The 25,096-nt window shown below is 37.7% G+C and overlaps 1 protein-coding gene across 9 annotated transcripts in view; it reads right to left on the bottom strand.

Annotated features, from left to right (window-relative positions):
- The window catches only part of LOC131825254 (ATP-binding cassette sub-family C member 2-like), a 92,928-nt gene that overhangs the window by 22,274 nt on the left and 45,558 nt on the right, over positions 1–25,096 (bottom strand). For all 9 annotated transcript variants that reach the window (XR_009351170.1, XM_059164471.1, XM_059164476.1 and 6 more), the window contains 3 exons: positions 19,301–19,376; positions 5,256–5,316; positions 4,580–4,799 (listed from right to left, as the gene is read on the bottom strand). Coding sequence is in view for 8 of the 9 variants with exons in the window: in XM_059164471.1 (XP_059020454.1) it covers positions 4,580–4,799; positions 5,256–5,316; positions 19,301–19,376 (357 nt within the window). In the remaining variant the exon portion in view is untranslated. The remainder of the gene's footprint in view (positions 1–4,579; positions 4,800–5,255; positions 5,317–19,300; positions 19,377–25,096) is intronic.

Below are 25,096 nucleotides of genomic sequence, written 5' to 3'. Positions count from 1 at the left end.
CCTGTCCTTTTTATTTTGTGACCTATGACAATGTAAATGAATAATAGCCTGCTTTTCATTGGACAAGATTCTGTAAGATGGAGCTGTGGTCTACTGAAAAAAAAACAGAAATTACACAATTTTTATTTCTTAGGCTTACCCACTTACAGAAAACTTATAATAGGATCTAATCAATAAGTCTTCAGAAAATGTTAAATTTTAATGCAAAAAAAATTTTTTAAATGAAAGAAAAATTAGGGAGGGTTCTTTTTCTTTAATTAATCTATTTGCTTATTTATTTTTTATTTATTTTTACCAACACGGGGCTTGAACTCATGATCAAAACCTGAGCTGAGATCAAGAGTTGGATGCTTAACTGACTGCCACCCAGGCACCCTGAGAAGATTCATATTTTAATAATTGAAGACCACTCTACATGAAAAGCCAATCAGAAAAAAATCCTTTGGTTAGACTGCATAATCTGTTGCCTCATTACAAAATATTTCCTATATCTACTGATAGCTAATTTTTTTCCCTTCTGATAGTTAATCAAAATAAGAGAATCTCTTCAACAAATGGTGTTGGGAAAAAGGGACAGCAACATGAAGAAGAATGAAACCAGACCACTTTCTTATACTGTACACAAAAATAAATTCTAAATAGATTAAAGACCTAAACTTAAGACCTGAAGCCATAAAAATCCTAGAGGAGAACACAGGCAGTAACCTTTTTGACATCAACCATAGCAACTTCTTGCTATATATGTCTCCTGAGGCAAGGGAAACAAAAGCAAAAACAAACTATTGGGCTTTCTTCAAAATCAAAAGCCTCCTCACAGTGAAGGAAACAATCAACAAAATGAAAAGGCAACCTATGGAATGGGACACGATATTTGCAAGTGACATATCTAATAAAGGGTTAATATCCAAAACATATGAAGAACTTATAAAACTCAACACCCAAAAAACAAATAACCCAATTTAAAAATGGGAAGAAGAAACAAATAGATATTTTTTTTCAAAGAAGACAGATGGCCAAGAGACATATGAAAAGATACTCATCACTCATCATCAGGGAAATAAAACTCAAAACTACAATTAAGATATCATCTCATGGGGCGCCTGGGTGGCCCAGTGGGTTAAGCCGCTGCCTTCTGCTCAGGTCATGATCCCAGGGTCCTGGGATGGAGCCCCGCATCGGGCTCTCTGCTCAGCAGGGAGCCTGCTTCCCACCCCTCCCACCTGCCCCTCTGCCTACTTGTGATCTCTGTCAAATAAATAAATTTTTAAAAAAATCTTTTAAAAAATATCACCTCACACCTGTCAGAATGGTTAAAATCAACAATACTAGAAACAACAGGTGTTGGGAAGGATGTGGAGAAAAGGAATCCCCTTTCACTGTTGGTGGGAATCCAGTGTGGTACAGCCACTCTGGGAAACAACATGGACGTTCCTCAAAAAGTTAAAAACAGAACGACCCTATGATGGAGGATTTGCATTAGTAAGTATTTACCCAAAGAATTCCAAAATACTAATTTGAAGGGATGTAAGCACCTTGCTGTTTATAGCACCATCACCTACAATAGCCAAATGTCCATCCACTGAAGAATGGATAAAGAAGTTGTGGTACACACACACACAGAAATAATAGCCATAAAAAAGAATGAAATCTTGCCATTTGCAATGACATGGATGGAGCTAGAGAGTATTATGCTAAGCAAAATAAGTCAGAGAAAGACAAATACCATATGATTTCTCTCATATGTGGAATTTAAGAACAAAACAGATGAATATAGAGAAAAAACAAAGAGAAACAGAAAACAGACTCATAACTGTAGAGAACAAAGTGGGAGTTACTGGAGGGGAGCTAGGTGGGGGGAATGGGCTAAATAAGTGATGGTGATTAAAGAGAGCACTTGTGATGAGCACTGGGTGTTGTACGTAAGTGATGAATCACTAAATTTTACACCTGAAACTAACGTCACACTATACATTAACAAAATGGAATTTAAATAAAAACTTGAAAAAGATAAAAAAAGATATATGGCAAATAAAAAAAAATGTGTACCTTAAACCAATATTACACTGTATATTAACTAACTGGAATTTAAATAAAAAGTCTAAAAATTCTGATAAAAATACAAGACTTTTTACAGGTAAAATTGCGAACAGTAAACTTACATACCTTGGCTAGTGTAGGAAATGATATTTGCTCACTTACAATACTCTTCAAAGAATACTGAATTTCCCCTAAAGTTCTTACATGAGCTCTTGAACTGGTATGAGTTTTACACAGTTTCTTTTGCTGCTCAGAATTCCAGACTGCTGTATCTATTCTTTCCTCAATGAGCTGCAAACTGTAAGCCAATAATCTTGACTCTCACTGATTCAAAACCAAACACATTGTATCTTTCATAGTATAGATATTCCTTACATCCCATTTTAATAATCAAAAATATCTCTTTCCCCAATGAGTATTGTTAACAGAATGGCAAAATAAACATAACTCTGTCTCATGATATTTGCATACTTTTGATGGAGACCCTTCTAAGCAATACAATGGTCACACAATAAAGATAAGAAAGGAGAAGAGAAGCAAAGCCCTAAGTTTCATACTTTTTATCTTCATTTTTCATTTTCTTAACCAAATTCATGTATCTCTTTGTGTTTTCCCTTATGAATATCCTTAGATAGCATGACTTCCCCTTATTTTTTTTTTCTTGTTTGAATTCTCCTTGAATATCATTCCCCCTCAAGGTACCTTTCTTTCCTCTTATAAACACACACAAAATGTCTGTACTTAAAAATCTTCTGTTTATTTGTATTGTACTTTTGAATATCCTTCTTTTTTTCTTTCAAATCACCTAACATCTTTGAAAAATAATACGTATCTACTCCTTAATTATCAATTGTTCAACTACCTACAATCTGTATTCTCTTCCTATCTCTTTCTTGGTGATGTATCCTTGACCACAATCCTGGGTCTTTCCTCAATTTTTTTTCTTCTTAACATTTCTGCAGCATTTCAGAATCACTGAGAACTTCTTTGAAGCACTCCTTTTCCTCCTTTCCTTTTTTTTCTTCTTCTTTTTTTTTTTCTTTTGGCTTTTGTTACATCACATTTTTCCCTTGGAAGGCACTGTGTCATCATTTAGAGTTTTCCAAAATATATTCTATGGAAAACAAGTTGCTCAAGAGATTAATGGACAACATACACAAAAAACCCATGTTTTCTATTGTTAAATGATTTGAGAAACATTGGGTTAGATAGAACTAAACAGGTCAGTTTGCTGAAGAATATCTCAAAACTTTTAGTGAAAGGAAAGAAAGATTTCAGATTCACAGAAAAATACAGTTCTCAGTTTTCCAGACCTACTGGAGTACAGAACCCTATACTTATGGAGCCTCTCTACTGCTTCATGTAAAACTTTTTGGGAAATGTTAATTTAGTGGCTAAGAATAATTCGGGGAACTGGTACACATGGATTCAAATCCTTGTTCTGAAACTTTTTATCCGCAGGACTTCATGCATAATATTCATTTTCTCTAGCGTTAAATAATACCTAACATTTACTGCACTCTTGCTATGTGCTCAGCACTTTTCTGTAAGCTCTATACGTATTAGCTGATTAATCATTAAAACAATATTTAGGTAGAAATTATCCACATTCTATAAATGGTAAAACTAAAAGTTTTAAGTAACATGCCCAAGCTTAAGGAGTCCCTCATTAGAATGTATGTTAAATGAATTGATAAATTAGTCTAGATCATATGAAATTACCATTTTTGTGCATCATAAAATTTCATGTATCTATCCTCTATAACTAAAATGCTTTGGGTTTCCAGGAACAGATCAAGCCTTCATATTATTGTGCTTTTGTGTCTTTTTGCATTTTTGTGTTTGCATTTTGTGTGTGTTTATCTGTTGATCAGGAACTTACCTCTGCTCAAATTCTCTGAAGCCAGTCCCCTAACCGGCTGTACATGCGCATTCCCCAAGTATCTATCATTCACCCTTGGAGCTCTTAATCCTCATTCATAGGGATCATAACTGCTCTGGGGCTCATTTGCTATCTCTATTAGAATAACTCAACATCTTGGAAGAACCACAGAGCTATAGAGTATTAGAGGTTGGAGGAAATGTAGAAATTATTGAATCTAAGCCCTCCATTTACAAATAAATGAAATCTGTTTCCCAAACTTCCAGATATGCATTTAAATTTGCCTACTGGGAGGAAAAAAAAAAAAAAAAAAGGTAGAAAAATGTATCTACACTTTCTATTTAATGTGTCGAAAATTGGATTCATTGTTGAATTGAGTTGAAGTCAATTGAATTCCCTGTCCCACCTATTAAGATTTCCCCCTGGTTTCCTTATTTTTGTCTTCATCATTCCCCAGTTACTCAAAATGAACTTCAAAACCATGAATGAGGCCCTCTTCTTAGCTTCAGATCACCCATTCTTACATATGTTTTCACTACAAGGTCTTCCTTCTTTCCTTCCAAATAGGTTTTATTTGAAATAAAATTATGCCATATGCTTGGATTTAAATAAATTAGGTCAGAAAGAGAAAAAAAGAAGCCCCTGGTCTTATTTTTTTACCTTGCATTAGTCCCAATAATCCATAGATGTTAAGTTTATTGCTTCTTATTTGCTTCCATTCTGTGAACTCATTCATGTGTCTTGCTTCTTTTACCCAGGCGCTAAGCCACAGGTTCTGTGCAACACCCACCAAATTCTGCCCAAGGTAAGCAGCCACACTCAACCACACCCAGAGCCAGCCAAAGGCTTGGAGGTACTTCAGAATGATTGAGAACTTCACCTAAAGGCAAAATTAATATAAAATTAGGTTGCTATATTTAAAAGTCACACAAGGTAGATTTAAATCCTACATGACATTTCTTAAGCTTTGTGATCTTGCTCAAGTTACGAACTCCTCTAACTCCCAGATAACTCATCTTTAAATTGGAATTTTAACAGCAGTCACCTTATAAGTACATGTAAAGTGTCCAGCATAGTCCTGAGCACTTAAAAATGAAGCATGTTCAAATAATATTGGTAAATATCATTAGTAAACAAAATATAGATAGCTAAGTAACATGTAATCCTAATTAAACACCACTATAATAAACCAACAGTTCCATTTAATGTAATTTCTTCAAACTATTTTATAGCAACCCTCCTCAAATGAAAAATATATGATATTTATTAATAATGCATGTAATCTTTTATATTTGTGTGGTTAATAACAAATAATACTAGGAATTCTGGTGCTTACCCCACCAACAGGAATCTTTTCTTTTTTCATTGAGAACTGTTTTCCTTGATTCAATGAGGGCCTAATAAAGTAAGACAATGCATTTTGTAGTCTTCAGAACAACCACTTTTTTAAAAGCTATACATTATCAACCATTTTACTGCATATTCTTCTGCCCCGATAACATTGTTCCTTTTCAAATGGAGATTGTTTACTCTCCGATATCCCATATATTTTAAAGTCAGAACATATAGTCTGATTTTTTACTGCTTCTTCTAGATAATTATCCTTGAGTCAATTCCCTAGGTTATTTAAGCTAATGCTACCCGACTGTACCATACTCTACGTCTTCTCATCTACTTGCCTCCTAGTCCATCAAGATTATCATCAAGGGGCACCTGGCTAGCCCAGTCAGTAGAGCAGGCAACTCTTGATCTCAGAGTTGTGAGTTTGAGCTCCAAAGTGGGCATGGAGCCTACTGAATAAATAAATAAATAAATAAATAAATAAATAAATAAATATTTTTAAAAGATTTTATTTATTTATTTGACAGAGAGAGAGAGATCACAAGTAGGCAGAGAGGCAGGCAGAGAGAGAGAGGATGAAGCAGGCTCCCCGCTGAGCAGAGAGCCCACCCGATGCAGGGCTCGATCCCAGGACCCTGAGATCATGACCTGAGCCGAAGGCAGAGGCTTTAACCCACTGAGCCATCCAGGCGCCCCAATAAATAAAATTTTTAGAAAAATTCTTTTTTTTTAGAAAAGGGGGCTCCTAGGTAGCTCAGTTCATTGAGCATCTAACTCTTGATTTTGGCTCAGTTCATGATCTCAGGGCCAAGGACTTAAGCCCCACAGTGGGCTCTGTGCTCAGTGTAGAGTCTGCTTGTCCCTCTCCCTCTGTTCCTCCCCCAGCTCATGTACTCTTTCTTTCTCTTTCTAAAATAAATAAACAAGCAAATAAATAATAAGACTGGAATCAGGCTCATCATCCTACTTTGTTCTGCCACCCTCCTGAGTGATGTCACAGTTTACACAGACAGCTTATTAAACTCAATGTCTTTTCAATCTCATGACCTTCCTACTTCCGGGTCCTTCATCTGCATTCTGCTTTGACCATCAACTGTAAGGACTTCAAGCCATGAATACCAGGAGCTAACCCACCTCAGAAAACTCAACTTTAAAGTTTCAACCTCTAGCCATAACCCCTTCTATTTCTTTTTCTTTCTTTCTTTCTTTTTTTTAAAGATTTTATTTACTTATTTGACAGAGAGAGAGATCACAAGTAGGCAGAGAGGCAGAGACAGAGAGAGAGAGGGGTAAGCAGGCTCCCAGCTGAGCAGAGAGCCCGATGCGGGGCTCGATCCCAGGACCCTGGGATCATGACCCGAGCCCAACGCAGAGGCTTAACCCACTGAGCCACCCAGGTGCTCCACCCCTTCTATTTCTAAGTTGTACATTCAATAACTCTCACTACATTTGGGTTTAGTTCGTCTAGACTTCCAGCTTCTAAATCCTTGTTCTCAGATGATTGATGATTCTGGTTTCCAGATATTCCTAATTTTAGCACTGACTACCCAATATTCCAGGAAAATCTCAGTCCCAGGAAAACCTATTACCTCTTTCTTTTGCCTTCATTTCTGGCCTGTACTCCATGATTATAGTATTATCCAAACTACGGTAATATTCTGAACTCCCAGACTCTGCTTTCTTTCCATTAAAACTCCATGTTAGAACTCACATGTCAGTCTTCATCACACTTGCTTCAAAAAAAATCATGCAGCTCTGTGAATTGGTTCCACCATGAATTAGCGTCTTCCCTCTACCTGGGCTCTCAACAGTGCCTAGAAATTCTTGCATGAGTCTCAGAAGGTGCCCCACATCCTACTTGATGGAGAAAGCAAGGGCAGACAGGAAAGTCAGCCAAAAAATCTCTATATTTATATGCATCTCTACATAGCCTTGTCTAACTCTCTTCTATAGAAAAAAAAGGAAAATTCTTTCCTCATATCTAAGAATAACCATATGATCTGAAGCCCATTCTGTCCCATTTCCTCAAAACACATTTATTAACTATAGTGTCTCTACACTGTCCTGTCAAGGAGTCACTTGATGGTGGTACTTGCTAGAAATACAGATTACAGGATTTCCCCCACTAGAAACTGCCTTTCAAACAAATGATCCAAGGGATTCTCATCTTAAGGCAAATCTAAGAAACCCTGAGTTGTTCCCAATTTTTCTAACCTTCATCTTCTCCTCCCTACACCGACTTTTTCCCATCACCCAACAGAGAAAAACACATTCTTCTCATCTTAAAACTAATACCATCACCACAAAAAAGATAACTACTCTCAACTCTGTGTCCCTAAGTCAGTTACTATCCAACTTCTTGCCTTCCTTTTAGAGCCAAACATTTTTCTGCTAAACAACTTTGTCTCCTTCCACTTTCTGGCTGGAAGTGTTTCCTTCAATGGTGTCCTGATGAAATGAGTAAAACACTTACTGTTATATCCAGGGGATACCTTAAAAAATATTTCACTTTAATTCTTCATGACATTTGAAAAATCATTGACCACTCTCTTGTTAAAGGAATGTTCCCTTTAATTTCCCTACCACCGTGCATTTGTATTTTCTCACACCTCTCTGGCCCTCCGTGAGTTTCTCTTTAGGCTCCTTTCCCTGTCTTCTCTTTAATGTTTACATCTCCTCAGAATCAGTTCTAGTCATGACAGTGGATCCTTGAACAGCACAGGCTTGAACTGCGCAGGTCCACTTACAGGCAGATTTTTTTCAATAAATATATATAGGGTACTGTAAATGTATTTTATTTCCTTTTTGATTTTCTTATTAAGATTCTCTTTCCTCTAGCTCACTTTACTGTAAGAATACCGTATATAATACATGTAACTTATAAAATACACGTTAATTGACTGATTGCTATCAATAAGGCTTCGGGTCAACTACGGCTATTAGTAGCTAAGCTTCTGCAAAGTCAAAAGTTATACTCAGATTTCCAGCTACGTGGGGAATTGAAGCCCTAAACCCTCACACTGTTCAAGCACCAACTCTATTTCCTTTATATGCTCCACACTCTTCTGAGTAATCTCATTCACTCAGTTTCAGTGACCTCCTTCTTCGTGGGTGACTCTCAAATTGATTGTTCTAGCCCATACCTCTCCCTTGAGTTCCAGATCTATACAGTAAAATGCTTACCTCATTGCTTTGCTGTTTATCTCTATACCACCCTAAATTGAACCAGATATTTCCCTACCTCCTTTAAAGCTTTCTCTGGCTTTGTAAAGGGCCACAAACACTTCCTCTGTCTCAATCTTGGCGCCTTTCTAACCAATCACCAGGTATGTGTCAATTCCTCCAGAACTGTATTATTGGAAAAACATTTGGAAAATGCCTAACAGGATGAAGAAAAGTAATGCCAAAGGAGGAGGGAGAAAAAGATGATAGAGAATACTGCCGTAGTCTTTTCTCTACATGTGTAGTATCATAATACACATGTTCTAAAATCATTCTTTAACTTTTAAACAATTTTGTATATGGTCTCTGTAACCCAGCATGCAAAGAACTTAAAATATTATTCTGTAACTGCATTATATTTTTCATTTTACTCTATTAAGATCCATTTAACAAATTCAGTAGTTATACTGGCTGTAGATTTTCCCCACTTTTTTGCTGTAATTGTCATTCTTTTTACACATCTCTCTCATCGTCCCTTGAAGGGACACAGGAGCATGTGGCATGCTAAGTTTCAAGTCATTTGATATACCTAGATCAAAGTGACCTCTGGAAATACTGAACTGAGTTTAACTTCCTCCATTTCTCCATGTTTTCCATTTTATTTACCAAAATAAGAAAGACTTCATTTGATCACTCCAGTGGCTCTTCCCTTTCTATCTCTGGCACTAGTGTCAAGAAACATTCTGTGGGAGGTTGCAATACATGGCCTTTGTAGAATCAGCTTCACCATCAGCAAAAGATACACTATTTAACAGACACTTTCATTGGAACAGTTCCTGGTATATAATTTGGGTTAATTACTGTCATCATCCTTCAAGCCCTTGGCATGGCTTCTGTTTGGATAAGCAAATTCAGCATTGGTGTCAAGCCAAAAAATTAATTCTTAATGTAGTTGGATATAAAACGCTATGAAACCCAACTGTTAAAAGGGAATTAAAGCATCCTAATTAGACACAACTAACAAAGACAAAGAATTTATTGGACACTATACAGGAGGGCATTGCTTTTGCAAACTATAATGTTATTGATTCTTTTTCCACAAAAATACTGCATTTGGTTCTGGAAACTTTGTAGTGAATAACAGGTTCCATCTGAATTTTAAAAGAGCAAATTATTTTATGCTAGTAGAGAAGTTTTAAAAATGAGTCTTGTGTTGTCCTTCAGAAACCCTCAGGAAAGTTGGCACAATACCCGTCTGCATATTTTTGTATAAAAGATATAAAATTAACATACTGAAACCATTATCCCTGAACTGAGCAAGCAGCTGCAAAGTATGGAATATGGATGGGAGGATTAAAGTGATTAAAAGAGTCTGACATGAAAGACAGAAGGGGGCAGTCTAGATACTGAGATCACAAGCCTGATTCACTTTATTCAAGGAAGACGTTAATAAAAATTAAAAAAAATAAAGTAATTAATGTGTACCATGTAAATTTAAACCAGGAAGTGAGAAGTAAAATGTAGAAACAGTTCGTATTATTTTAGTCCCTATTATAGAACTGAACGAACGTGTCATAAAGTAATTTTAAGTTGTAAATTTCAGACATTTATTTAGTCCAACTGCCTTGTCACCCTTCTCCTATAGGCAGTTAGCCACTTTCCCCATGAAATGCCTAACTTTCCCATGAAGAAGACTCACTGCATTCTATCTCTCAGTACATCCCATTGTAGAGCATCTCTAACATCCCACTGTAGAGAGTCTCTAACTGCCGTAAAGTTCCTGCCCATGTGTATCTTCCAGTCCCTTGTCTATCTTAATGCTGCACAAGATGGAAACAGGACAATTCAAAAAATAGAAAGTTAGGTTAAAAATTCAGGAAAGTTTTCTAGATGTAATATTATCTTACCAAACAGGGAAGCAGATAAAAAAATGAAAGCTAGAATGAGAAGTAGCACAGAAAATAATAAACCAGGAAATACACAGAAGTAGCCAAACATGCACATATTTTGGAAAAAATAGGTCTCTGGTCTCTCAAACACAAGATAAAAAATGATTTAAATACTCTGGTGACAAATAAGAAAAGATGAGCATGGGGGAATTCATGGACTGCCAATCAACATTTTTATCTCAGTTATTAAAGAGTAAGCTTGAAACTTGTTGTGTTGAGAAGAATGTAACATATTGGAATGGAGGCGATCTCCCCAGCCTACTAATCATTGGAGAAGTAAGTTTCAGAATGCTGGCTTCAGTCTGAGCCTCCACAACTTAAGAAATGTTTAGAAATCAATTCTGTAAATAAATTTTTATAGGGATTGGGACTCCTCTTTCAAGCAGAAACTTCCCAAAAGTGATTCACAAAAACTTCAAGGGGTTCAATTTAGGTATTATGACTGACAATGATTTTATAAATAAGGACAACTGATTTATTATAGAGAGAAGAGTATGATTAAGTTAACAACAATACTTACTGATTTTTAAGTTTTAAGATTTTTTTTTTTAATTTTTTTATTTTTTATAAACATATATTTTTATCCTCAGGGGTACAGGTCTGTGAATCACCAGGTTTACACACTTCACAGCACTCACCAAATCACATGCCCTCCCCAATGTCCATAATCCCACCCCCTTCTCCCAAACCCCCTCCCCCCGGCAACCCTCCGTTTGTTTTGTGAGATTAAGAGTCACTTATGGTTTGTCTCCCTCCCAATCCCATCTTGTTTCATTTATTCTTCTTCTACCCATTAAGCCTCCATGTTGCATCACCACTTCCTCATATCAGGGAGATCATATCATAGTTGTCTTTCTCTGCTTGACTTATTTCGCTAAGCATGATACGCTCTAGTTCCATCCATGTTGTTGCAAATGGCAAGATTTCATTTCTTTTGATGGCTGCATAGTATTCCATTGTGTATATATACCACATCTTCTTGATCCATTCATCTGTTGATGGACATCTAGGTTCTTTCCATAGTTTGGCTATTGTGGACATTGCTGCTATAAACATTCGGGTGCATGTGCCCCTTTGGATCACTACATTTGTATCTTTAGGGTAAATACCCAATAGTGCAATTGCTGGGTCATAGGGCAGTTCTATTTTCAACATTTTGAGGAACCTCCATGCTGTTTTCCAGAGTGGCTGCACCAGCTTGCATTCCCACCAACAGTGTAGGAGGGTTCCCCTTTCTCCGCATCCTCGCCAGCATCTGTCATTTCCTGACTTGTTGATTTTAGCCATTCTGACTGGTGTGAGGTGATATCTCATTGTGGTTTTGATTTGTATTTCCCTGATGCCGAGTGATATGGAGCACTTTTTCATGTGTCTGTTCGCCATCTGGATGTCTTCTTTGCAGAAATGTCTGTTCATGTCCTCTGCCCATTTCTTGATTGGATTATTTGTTCTTTGGGTGTTGAGTTTGCTAAGTTCTTTATAAATTCTGGACACTAGTCCTTTATCTGATATGTCGTTTGCAAATATCTTCTCCCATTCTGTCAGTTGTCTTTTGATTTTGTTAACTGTTTCCTTTGCTGTGCAAAAGCTTTTGGTCTTGATGAAATCCCAGTAGTTCATTTTTTCCCTTGCTTCCCTTGCCTTTTGCGTTGTTCCTAGGAAGATGTTGCTGCGGCAGAGGTCGAAGAGGTTGCTGCCCGTGTTCTCCTCAAGGATTTTGATGGATTCCTTTCGTACATTGAGGTCCTTCATCCATTTTGAGTCTATTTTTGTGTGTGGTGTAAAGAAATGGTCCAATTTCATTTTTCTGCATGTGGCTGTCCAATTTTCCCAGCACCATTTATTGAAAAGGCTGTCTTTTTTCCATTGGACATTCTTTCCTGCTTTGTCGAAGATTAGTTGACCATAGATTGGAGGGTCTATTTCTGGGCTCTCTATTCTGTTCCATTGATCTATGTGTCTGTTTTTGTGCCAGTACCATGCTGTCTTGATGATGACAGCTTTGTAATAGAGCTTGAAGTCCGGAATTGTGATGCCACCAACGTTGGCTTTCTTTTTCAATATCCCTTTGGCTATTTGAGGTCTTTTCTGGTTCCATATAAATTTTAGCATTATTTGTTCCATTTCTTTGAAAAAGATGGATGGTACTTTGATAGGAATTGCATTAAATGTGTAGATTGCTTTAGGTAGCATAGACATTTTCACAATATTTATTCTTCCAATCCAGGAGCATGGAACATTTTTCCATTTCTTTGTGTCTTCCTCAATTTCTTTCATGAGTACTTTATAGTTTTCTGAGTATAGATTCTGTGTCTCTTTGGTTAGGTTTATTCCTAGGTATCTTATGGTTTTGGATGCAATTGTAAATGGGATTGACTCCTTAATATCTCTTTCTTCTGTCTTGCTCTTGGTGTAGAGAAATGCAACTGATTTCTGTGCATTGATTTTATATCCTGACACTTTACTGAATTCCTGTATAAGTTCTAGCAGTTTTGGAGTGGAGTCTTTTGGGTTTTCCACATATAGTATCATATCATCTGCGAAGAGTGATAATTTGACTTCTTCTTTGCCGATTTGGATGCCTTTAATTTCCTTTTGTTGTCTGATTGCTGAGGCTAGGACCTCTAGTACGATGTTGAATAGCAGTGGTGATAATGGACATCCCTGCCGTGTTCCTGACCTTAGCAGAAAAGCTTTCAGTTTTTCTCCATTGAGAATGATATTTGCGGTGGGTTTTTCATAGATGGCTTTGATGATATTGAGGTATGTGCCCTCTATCCCTACACTTTGAAGAGTTTTGATCAGGAAGGGATGTTGTACTTTGTCAAATGCTTTTTCAGCATCTATTGAGAGTATCATATGGTTCTTGTTCTTTCTTTTATTGATGTGTTGTATCACATTGACTGATTTGCGGATGTTGAACCAACCTTGCAGCCCTGGAATAAATCCCACTTGGTCGTGGTGAATAATCTTTTTAATGTACTGTTGAATCCTATTGGCTAGTATTTTGTTGAGTATTTTCGCATCTGTGTTCATCAAGGATATCAGTCTATAGCTCTCTTTTTTGGTGGGATCCTTGTCTGGTTTGGGGATCAAGGTGATGCTGGCTTCATAAAATGAGTTTGGAAGTTTTCCTTCCATTTCTATTTTTTGGAACAGTTTCAGGAGAATAGGAATTAGTTCTTCTTTAAATGTTTGGTAGAATTCCCCCGGGAAGCCGTCTGGCCCTGGGCTTTTGTTTGTTTGGAGATTTTTAATGACTGTTTCAATCTCCTTACTGGTTATGGGTCTGTTCAGGCTTTCTATTTCTTCCTGGTTCATTTGTGGTAGTTTATATGTTTCTAGGAATGCATCCATTTCTTCCAGATTGTCAAATTTATTGCCATAGAGTTGCTCATAGTATGTTCTTATAATAGTTTGTATTTCTTTGGTGTTAGTTGTGATCTCTCCTCTTTCATTCATGATTTTATTTATTTGGGTCCTTTCTCTTTTCTTTTTGATAAGTCGGGCCAGGGGTTTATCAATTTTATTAATTCTTTCAAAGAACCAGCTCCTAGTTTCGTTGATTTGTTCTATTGTTTTTTTGGTTTCTATTTCATTGATTTCTGCTCTGATCTTTATGATTTCTCTTCTCCTGCTGGGCTTAGGGTTTCTTTCTTGTTCTTTCTCCAGCTCCTTTAGGTGTAGGGTTAGGTTGTGTACCTGAGACCTTTCTTGTTTCTTGAGAAAGGCTTGTACCGCTATATATTTTCCTCTCAGGACTGCCTTTGTTTTGTCCCACAGATTTTGAACCGTTGTATTTTCATTATCATTTGTTTCCATGATTTTTTTCAATTCTTCTTTAATTTCCCGGTTGACCCATTCATTCTTTAGAAGGATACTGTTTAGTCTCCATGTATTTGGGTTCTTTCCAAACTTCTTTTTGTGGTTGAGTTCTAGCTTTAGAGCATTGTGGTCTGAAAATATGCAGGGAATGATCCCAATCTTTTGATACCGGTTGAGTCCTGATTTAGGACCGAGGATGTGATCTATTCTGGAGAATGTTCCATGTGCACTAGAGAAGAATGTGTATTCTGTTGCTTTGGGATGAAATGCTCTGAATATATCTGTGATGTCCATCTGGTCCAGTGTGTCGTTTAAGGCCTTTATTTCCTTGCTGATCTTTTGCTTGGATGACCTGTCCATTTCAGTGAGGGGAGTGTTAAAGTCCCCTACTATTATTGTATTATTGTTGATGTGTTTCTTTGATTTTGTTATTAATTGGTTTATATAGTTGGCTGCTCCCACATTGGGGGCATAGATATTTAAAATTGTTAAATCTTCTTGTTGGACAGACCCTTTGAGTATGATATAGTGTCCTTCCTCATCTCTTATTATAGTCTTTGGCTTAAAATCTAATTGATCTGATATAAGGATTGCCACTCCTGCTTTCTTCTGATGTCCATTAGCATGGTAAATTCTTTTCCACCCCCTCACTTTAAATCTGGAGGTGTCTTCGGGCTTAAAATGTGTTTCTTGGAGGCAACATATAGATGGGTTTTGTTTTTTTATCCATTCTGATACCCTGTGTCTTTTGACAGGGGCATTTAGCCCATTCACATTCAGGGTAAGTATTGAGAGATATGAATTTAGTGCCATTGTATTGCCTGTAAGGTGACTGTTACTGTATATGGTCTCTGTTCCTTTCTGATCTACCACTTGTAGGCTCTCTCTTTGCTTAGAGGACCCCTTTCAATATTTCTTGTAGAGCTGGTTTGGTATTTGCAAATTCTTTCAGTTGTTGTTTGTCCTGGAAGCTTTTAATCTCTCCTTCTATTTTCAATGATAGCCTAGCTGGATATAGTATTCTTGGCTGCATGTTTTTCTCGTTTAGTGCTCTGAAAAGATCATGCCAGCTCTTTCTGGCCTGCCAGGTCTCTGTGGATAAGTCAGCTGCCAATCTAATATTTTTACCATTGTATGTTACAGACTTCTTTTCCCGGGCTGCTTTCAGGATTTTCTCTTTGTCATTGAGACTTGTAAATTTTACTATTAGGTGACGGGGTGTGGACCTATTCTTATTGATTTTGAGGGGCGTTCTCTGAACCTCCTGAATTTTGATGCTCGTTCCCTTTGCCATATTGGGGAAATTCTCCCCAATAATTCTCTCCAGTATACCTTCTGCTCCCCTCTCATTTTCTTCTTCTTCTGGAATCCCAATTATTCTAATGTTGTTTCGTCTTATGGTGTCATTTATCTCTCGAATTCTCCCCTCGTGGTCCAGTAGCTGTTTGTCCCTCTTTTGCTCAGCTTCTTTATTCTCTGTCATTTGGTCTTCTATATCACTAATTCTTTCTTCTGCCTCATTTATCCTAGCAGTGAGAGCCTCCATTTTTGATTGCACCTCATTAATAGCTTTTTTGATTTCACCTTGGTTAGATTTTAGTTCTTTTATTTCTCCAGAAAGGGCTTTTATATCTCTCGAGAGGGTTTCTCTAATATCTTCCATGCCTTTTTCGAGCCCAGCTAGAACCTTGAGAATTGTCATTCTGAACTCTAGATCTGACATATTACCGATGTCTGTATTGATTAGGTCCCTAGCCTTCGGTACTGCCTCTTGTTCTTTTTTTTGTGTTGAATTTTTATGTCTTGTCATTTTGTCCAGATAAGTGTAAATGAAGGGGCAAGTAAAATACTAAAAGGGTGGCAACAACCCCAGGAAAATATGCTTTAACCAAATTAGAAGAGATCCAAAATCGTGAGTGGGGAGAAAGGGGATAAAAAGAGGTTCAAAAAGGAAGAAAGAAAAAAAAAAACAAAAAGAAAAGAAAAAAAAAGAAAAGAATTTAAAAAAAAAGAAAACACCTAAAAAAAATGTAAAAAAGAAAAAATATATATATTAGATAAACTAGTAAAAAATCGTTAAAAAAGAAAAAGGTAACAGTTAAAAAAAAATTTTACCCGAAGACGAGAAAAAAAAAAAAATGAAAAAGAAAAAATTAAATTAACTGCAAGACTAAAAAAAATCACAGGAAAAAAGCCATGAGTTCCGTGTTTGGCTTTCTCCTCCTCTGGAATTCTGCTGCTCTCCTTGGTATTGAGACCGCACTCCTTGGTAGGTGAACTTGGTCTCGGCTGGATTTCTTGTTGATCTTCTGGGGGAGGGGCCTGGTGTAGTGATTCTCAAGTGTCTTTGCCCCAGGCGGAATTACACCGCCCTTACCCGGGGCCGGGGTGAGTAATCCGCTCGGGTTTGCTTTCAGGAGCTTTTGTTACCTGAGCGCTTTCCGTAGAGTTCCGGAGGACGGGAATACAAATGGCGGCCTCCTGGTCTCCGGCCCGGAGGAGCCGAGAGCCCAGGGCCCCACTCCTCAGTGCGCCCTCAGAGAACAGCGCCCAGTTACTCCCGTCTGCCTGACCTCCGGCCGCGCTCCGAGCTCACCGAGCCTGCGACCGGTTCAAGGTAACCCCGAGCTGCGAGCTTACTGTCGGCTCTGTCTCTGTAGCCGGCTTTCCCGTTCCAATACCCGCAAGCTCTGCGACACTCAGACACCCCCGATCCTTCTGTGACCCTGCGGGACCTGAGGCCACGCTGACCCCGCGTGGGCTTCGCCCCGGTTTAGCCTCTGGAGCGATGTCCCTCAGCGGAACAGACTTTTAAAAGTCCTGATTTTGTGCACGGTTGCTCCGCTGCTTGCCGGGAGCCGGCCCCTCCCCCCGGGGTCTATTTTCCCGTCGCTTTGGATTCACTTCTCCGCCGGTCCTACCTTTCAGAAAGTGGTTGTTTTTCTGTTTCCAGAATTGCTGTTCTTCTTCTCTTCGATCTGCCGATGGATTTTCAGGTGTTTGCAATCTTTAGATAAGCTATCTAGCTGATCTCCGGCTAGCTGAAGCAGTCTCAGCTTGCTACTTCTCCGCCATCTTGACTCCTCCTCCCCAAGTTTTAAGATTTTTAACAACTTACATATTGACGGCATGGTGAAACTATACACAACTGAAAATTCTCCTAATGATCAGACATATGTAGATCCTATAGCACATGAATTTCAAAGTCTGTTTCAATGCTTCTAGATTCACTTCTCTGGGGAATCCTTAAAAACTAACACTCATGTAAATGAAAGGCATTGTCATAATGTAAAAAAAAATAAAGTAGAATAAATAATGGATCAAAAGACCCTTTGGGCACCTGGGTGGCTCAGTGGGTTGAGCCGCTGCCTTAGGCTCAGGTCATGATCTCAGGGTCCTGGGATTTAATCCCACATTGGGCTCTCTGCTCTCTCTCTGCCTGCCTCTCTCTCTGCCTGCTTGTGATCTCTGTCAAATAAATAAGTAAAATCTTAAAAAAAAAAAAAAAAAAAGAAAAGACCCTTGAGTGTTCTTTTAGAATTCAGTTACTTATTCATCCGTTCAACAATTATTTGTTGAACATCAGCTTATATGTTATAATAACATAAAACACAGCTTTTTATTCAGTGTTTAGTTGAAACTTGTTATTTAGGTAGCAGTAAAGCAACGAACAAATGGACAAAAATTTAGGCTGCTATAAAGCTTAAAACTGGAAGTAAAAGATAAAATAAAAGGGAATAATTTTGCAGTATACTGAAAATTAATAAGAATTATAGGGGAAAAAAATAAGCCTGGAAGGAGTTGGGAAGTATTGTGATAAAATGGAGCAGCTAAAACAAGGAATTTTGGAACACTGAAAAGAAATAAAATAAAATAAAATAAAATAAAAAAGTAAAGAATAAAATAAATAATAATAAAAAACTAAAAAAAACAACAAAAAAAACAGAGTGGCCAAACCCAAAGTCTTCATCGATAAGGTAATATTTGAGCAAAGACCTGCAAAAGGTGGGTGAGCAAGTCACCTGGTCTCTGGGAGAATGAGTTAGTTGATCTGTTGACTCAGCTGAATCTGATGCAGAAGCAAAACTCAAACCAGCAGCATCCACATCATCCACACATCTTTAGGAATATCCACTCTTTTCAAAATAAATAAATAAATTCGAGGTCCATTTTTTAATTCAAGGTCCAATCTACAAAATTCTGAGCCAATGGATCTCTAAATGCTTGCTTCTTTATAATCCACCCCAATTCTCCACTTTAGCAATTCTGGTGAGTGGCTGCTCCTTGTAATTCTGGCACCAACTTCTTAATCAGTGTATTCCTACTATTTCTTTTTTTTTCTTTCAGTCTCCCATTTGCAACGACTGGGGGGGATATTGAGGCAAGTAATGGATCAGGGTAATTTGTTTTAATTACTGTTCATTTTAATCACTTTTGAAAAAAATAAGTATAACAAAATACAATCGGGGTTCATGTTTTATTATTTTTATTTCTCTCACTTTCTTCCGTCTGCCTTTCATTTCCTCCCTCCCTCCTTGCCTGCATACCCCCCCCCGACCCTCACCCCCCCACCCCCCCACACACCCCCTCCCGCTTCCTCCCTCACTTCCTCCCTTCCTCCATCTTTCCTTCCTTTCTCTTGCTTCATTTAACAGATTCTCCGATTCCTACACCTAGTCCCTATTTCTAGGTCATATATCCTGGCCTGATAACTATACCAGTCCACTGCAGAATTCTCACGTCTAAAGCTTATTTTCACATTCACATCAGCAGTGGATACAAATGTTACGAGTTGGGGATAGTACCCGCAGGCTCGCGCGCGTGCGCACACACACACACACACAAATTCTGCTGCTAGACTTTGTCTAGAAGTTAATGAGAGTCTAATGAGCATGTATTTCCCAAACTAAATCACATCCATCTCTCTTAAAACCTTAGGGGCATCCATATAACTGAAAGTTTAAAATTTGGAGACCACTAAGTAAGTACATTTAGTAGCCATTGTAATGTGTAGATCCTTTATAAAGGGAGCATTTTAAATGCTAAAAGGATTGTAATTAATTATTTGTAATCCCATTGAGCCTCTTATTATCCTAATACTCACCTATCATTTTGCTCCACGATTTGGTCTTTCAGTATAGTTCTGGAGTTGATTACACTGACTCGCTTTAAAGCATGAGCTGGAGAGGAAGATGGTGAGTGCTTTTATATACATATTGGCAAACAATGCATAAAATAAATGACGAATGATTAAATCAGTTGGGGAAATTTGGGAGTTCTGGGTCCACAGGTATACAGGGAGCCCTCTCATTTTTCCCATTATTTTCCCTTCACCTGAAGTATCTTCTCACATCTTCTAAAACTAAGACTTCATAATGAAAAAGCCTACAGAAATTCTTTTTTGGACATTAGAGAGGAGTGCTAACTTGTTTTGGACTTCCACAGAGGGGCCAGGTATTTGCCCAAGAGGAACCTGACTCTAGTCTTTAAAAGAAAAATGCAATTTAATGAAGCCTTATAGACAATTGTGATTATTTTGAAGATTACTACTGAAACACAATGGTAAACTCCCCAAATCTCTGTCATGTTCTTTCTAATGTCACAAATACTAATAACAAATTCCTATGTGGAAGATACTATAATTATCCCTTTATTCTAGAGATAAAAAGACTGAGGCACAGAGAAGTTAAGCAGGTCACCCAAACCAAGGTCTCACATCTAGAACTACAAGAGTGAGGTCAAGTTATTGCTTGTGAATTTGATGGGAAACACCTCAGAGCTTGGCTGAGTTTTGTCTTTTTTTCCTTACAGTAGAATACTTAAACTCCTTGAATTTCAGACTTCTCATCTTTAAAACAAAGGAACTGTTCTTGGGAATTTCTACAATCTCATATATGAATTCTGTTTTTTCTTATTTCTAGAAAATTCCATGTCTCACAGTATTCCATGTCTCACAGAATGAAAAGTTGATCTGGAGCTATTTCAGCTCCTCCTGCCTAAGGCATGTTTTCATTTCTATAGTTTATAATAATCATCTTAAAATTTATATATTTACAATTTATAGAGTGCTTTCACATACATAATTTTGAGTACCAAATGAGCTTATAAAATAAAGAATGTAGTTAAGCTTCTCCATATTTTGCAAGGGAAAAATAAAATGCAGGATAAGTGACTTGCCTGAAACCAACAGTCATTAAAGAGACGCAGTAAAAGGGAGAGAGACAAAGACAGAGCAAACAAGAGTGAGCTAAGACACACACTCCTTCCTGTCTCTTCACGCCAAGTTAATGTACTTGTTCTACATGTTTAATACAAAGTTTAAGAGTTTGGCTGGCCTCTGGCATGAAACAGAGGTAGTATTGGATTCAAAGTCTGCCACTTACAATCTGTCTTAACTTGTACAAGATATCTGATCTCTGTAAAATCATGACCATGTGGTCTCGGGAGGTTTCTGGGAAGATTAAGCAAAGGCAAAAGTTGTGAATATATTGACTTACTATCCATGACGTCCTAGCTATCACCAGGATTATTAGTGTGGGTAAGAAGTAGCCTACATTAAAGCTATTAATATGTAAATTTATGGTCAGGTCTCATATCTTTTTTCATTGACCTTTCTTCTCATCTCTGATTGATTCTCTAATATAATATTCCCTTAAGTTGAAATTTGTAGACTTTTCCAAGCTGGTTGGAGTCTTTGAGACCTGATGTATCCAAACCCGAATTGTACTATAAAAACTACTTTTTTCTGGGGTGCCTGGGTGGCTCAGTGGGTTAAGCTGCTGCCTTCGGCTCAGGTCATGATCTCAGAGTCCTGGGATCGAGTCCCACATCGGGCTCTCTGCTCAGCAGGGAGCCTGCTTCCTCCTCTCTCTCTGCCTGCCTCTCTGCCTACTTGTGATCTCTCTCTGTCAAATAAATAAATAAAATATTAAAAAACAAAAAAACAAAAAAAAAACTACTTTTTTCTAAGTTATCTGTTATTAACCCTAATAGTGAAGGTGAGGAAGACAGGAAAAGAAGTAAAAGTGGTTAAGTCATAAGCAGTTTTGAGGGCAAGGGAATGATAGAAATGTGCTTTGTGCAATTCCACATCAGCCACCAGGAGGAAAAAAGACTTAGTTCAAGTCCCATTTTTCATAAATGGGAAGAACCAGAGGTGTTAAGTCATCCTATGAAGACTCACTTAATTATTCAGAATCAGAACTAGAGTCTGCAGCAACATAAACTTGGCCCAGAGTGTTTTCCCACAAGATTGTGCTTCCTGTTGCTCCACCCTGGTGTCACCTAAGTTAACGCGAATTTTAAAATGGAAGGATTGTGTAACTTTTATAAAGATTCTTGAACAGACTCCAGATCAAAGAAGATAAAATATATAAATGATAGATCACAGGGTGTTTTAGAAGTGGGGATCATACGTCTCAAATTCCACTCCCTGTCCAGGGAACCCTTTGCTTCTAAATCCCAACAAAAATGCTCTCAGATATAATTTGAGTTTTTCTCTACTATTTACACAAATAAGAAAAAGAAATGCTGCATGGAAACAGGCCTGTGCCTCACATAGGTGGGTAACAGGGCAAGAATATAAATGAAGGCCCCACATACCATCGTCCTAATTATTTAACAGTAACAGATGGAACCAATCAACTATCATTAATAAGTTCTATGGCTTATCCTGACCAGAACACCTTCCCAACCACCTGAATGCTAAGGTCTATGTAAGAGTGTTAGGAACCCCAAGATCTCCTTGGAAACATGACAGTCCTAGGTGAGGTGGTCCTGGTTAAGGCCCCTGCCCCCTTCTCTCCCACCCTGACCCCATCCCGCACTATGTCTATGGACAGCTCAGCCCATCTGTCCCGGCTTTGTTTACCCTAACCCACCCCTCCAAGAAAGAAAAAATTCCTCGGGTCAAAGAGCGGCAAATGCCAGTAGATTAGCCAGGCTTCGGGAAGACACGACTGAGGAGCAAGTTTATGTCATCTGGGCAGAGAATTCTGGAATCCCAAATACCTGGAATGCTCAAAAAGTAGACGTTTGGAAGGGGATCCTGACAGGCACAAACCCTTGGGCTCTTGACTACAGAGCCAGCTAAAAAAGGCCAGAACGGGGACTCTCTAAAGCACACACTATAGTACTGAGTCATGCTAGTCCGGGTCTAAGGGCAGCATTGTAAGAACTTGATCCTGGGGGCGTGTGGGTAGCTTAGTCAGTAAAGCATCTGACTCTTGATCTCAGCTCACATCAAAATCTCAGGGTTGTGAGATGGAGAGCCCTGTGTAGGTCTCTGGGCTCCAGGCTCTGGGCTCAGTGCAGACTCAACTTGTCCCTCTCTCTCTGCTCCTCCTCCTCCTCCTGCCCGGCTGGTGTTCATGAACACTCTCTCATTCATAAATAAATAAATAAATAAATAAATAAATAAATGGTTTAAAAAATAAAAAAGAGCTTGACAGTGAATGTTATCTGGTTTGAAGCTATTGTTTAGTGAGGTGCTTTATATCATGAGAATCTCCTTCTGCCTTGCTCTGTGTGGCCCCTAAGGGATTACACTATACAGGGCTGACCTTTTACAAATACCTATCTAACATCCAGTATCGACATGTGTAATTTTATGGTTGCCTTTAAAAGAACTTTACATTTTTTTTTTATTCAGCATCCAAAAAAATAAAAATCCCAGAAATCTTATTTTTCAAAAAATATATTTTTAGTATAAAAATTATCTCTACTCATCACCTTCCTAAATTTTAAGAAAGAAGACACAATAGTGAAGTCATTAGAAAAAAAAACAGTTCAATTTGCATTTTTCTAACTTGGGCAAATTTCTGATAGAGGGAGTAACATCTATTAATGTCAGCCCAACTTCAAGAATAATACTGCTTTCCATTTGTTACCATAGAGGACTCATGTATGTAAGAAGGTATATAGAAATAAAAGAGAATGCATGAACCTTGTTTTCAAAACTGCGGTTTTTTTTTCTTTTTTTTTTTTTAATAATTTTTTTATTTTTTATAAACATCTATTTTTATCCCCAGGGGTATAGGTCTGTGAATCACCAGGTTTACACACTTCACAGCACTCACCAAAGCACATACCCTCCCCAATGTCCATAATCCCACCCCCTTCTCCCAAACCCCCTCCCCGCAGCAACCCTCAGTTTGTTTTGTGAGATTAAGAGTCACTTATGGTTTGTCTCCCTCCCAATCCCATCTTGTTTCATTGATTCTTCTCCTACCCACTTAAGCCCCCATGTTGCATCACCACTTCCTCATACAGAAGATTAGCATGGCCTCTGCGCAAAACTGCGGTTTTAAACAAGAGCAAGTTCCACAACTTTCAAAAGACACACTGTTTATATTTTATGGTAAACTAAATATTGAACATAAAACTTATGCGTTGCCTGTTTTTCGAGCTACATTCTCCAAAGTAATGCAACTTGTATTTCATGTGACCTTTAAAATAAATGGCTACATGAAAAAGATACTGGCTCATAGCATTCCAAATCATCCCATTAACTCCTGAGCAGACATACTTCCGGCAGATTCACTTGTTCAACAGCTACCGAGGACCGATAATGTGCCTAGCATGAGATTACCTAAGCGCTGAGAATACAGAAAAATGACAGAACACATTTTCATCCTAAGAGATGCTCACAGTCCCCTCTTTCCTATACATACTGTAAGCATGAATTTTTACTTAGTCTGGCCAAGAACGCAAGAGATCATTTCCAAAATTGCTAGCCATTAAGAGAAGAGAAGGTGTTTCTTTTATTAAGAATGACCATAGCCACCTAATGATGCATCAGAAATCTCTGAATGCATCTACAAACAAAATATTTGAATTTGAGAAAGGAATAAAGACAAGAAATATAAAAAACAGTAGTATATAACTAAAGTAGATTATTTATGTTCAAAAAAGAAACATATCAACACAAGCATTGTTTTTTTGATTCCATGATATTCAAATAATGAACTGTACTGATTCCATTATAAACTGGTTTCATATTTTCAATGACTGATCTCGTTATAAACTGGTTTCATATTTTCATGACTTTTATAACTATGTACAGTGTAAAGTGATCAGTGGATATGAGTTCATATAGGAAATACTGAGATAAAGCTCTATATTTCTTCTGTTACCCTGAAATTATGAAGTAGTTAACTGATTTTATAGTCATTTCTCAATGGTATTCTGGGAAGTTATAGGACAAGGATTATAGAGGTCTATCCGAGAAAGCATCTGTATTTGGAAAAAATGATGATGCACATTACACTTCCTTTCATTTCATTTCACTCCATTTCATTTTTGACAGAGAGACAGCGAGGGAGCACAAACAGGGGGAGCAGCAGAGGGAGAGAGAGAAGCAGACTCCCTGCTAAGCAGGGAGCCTGATGCAATGCAGGGCTTGATCCTAGGACTCTGGGATCATGACCTGAGCCAAAGGCAGATGCTTAACTGACTGAGTCACCCAGGTCCCGCTACGCTTTCAAAGATGGGAAATAACTGACCTTTAGAATATTAAGCTAATACTTGACTTTAAACATCCCTGTGTCTTAATTAGGTAAGGATCAAACTATTTACATAAACATTTATAATCTTAATTTAGAATGGTAGGAGTAGGAAAAATTAGTAAGTAAAGTAAGTAAGTAAGCAAAAATTAGTAAGTAAAGTCCATTGTTATCTCATAAAAGTTAGACAAGTATCATTCCCCTTTGTCTTTCCTCAGATTCCTTTTCTGTTTGTTCATTTCTCCTCCTTGGCATGCAACAATGTTTAAAATATTTATTACTTACTTGACATGGATTTATGCTCCCTGTTCTTAATTTTAAAGAAAGTAGAATGTTTAGACCCATTATATTCTAGACCCACTGTAGAGCTTATAAATCATCTAATCTCTCATTTCATA

This window comes from Mustela lutreola, chromosome 2, assembly GCF_030435805.1.
Source record: "Mustela lutreola isolate mMusLut2 chromosome 2, mMusLut2.pri, whole genome shotgun sequence".
NCBI lineage: Eukaryota > Metazoa > Chordata > Mammalia > Carnivora > Mustelidae > Mustela > Mustela lutreola.
The sequence above is the reverse complement of the archived record's forward strand: the minus strand, read 5'-3'. Positions and strand labels throughout refer to the sequence as shown.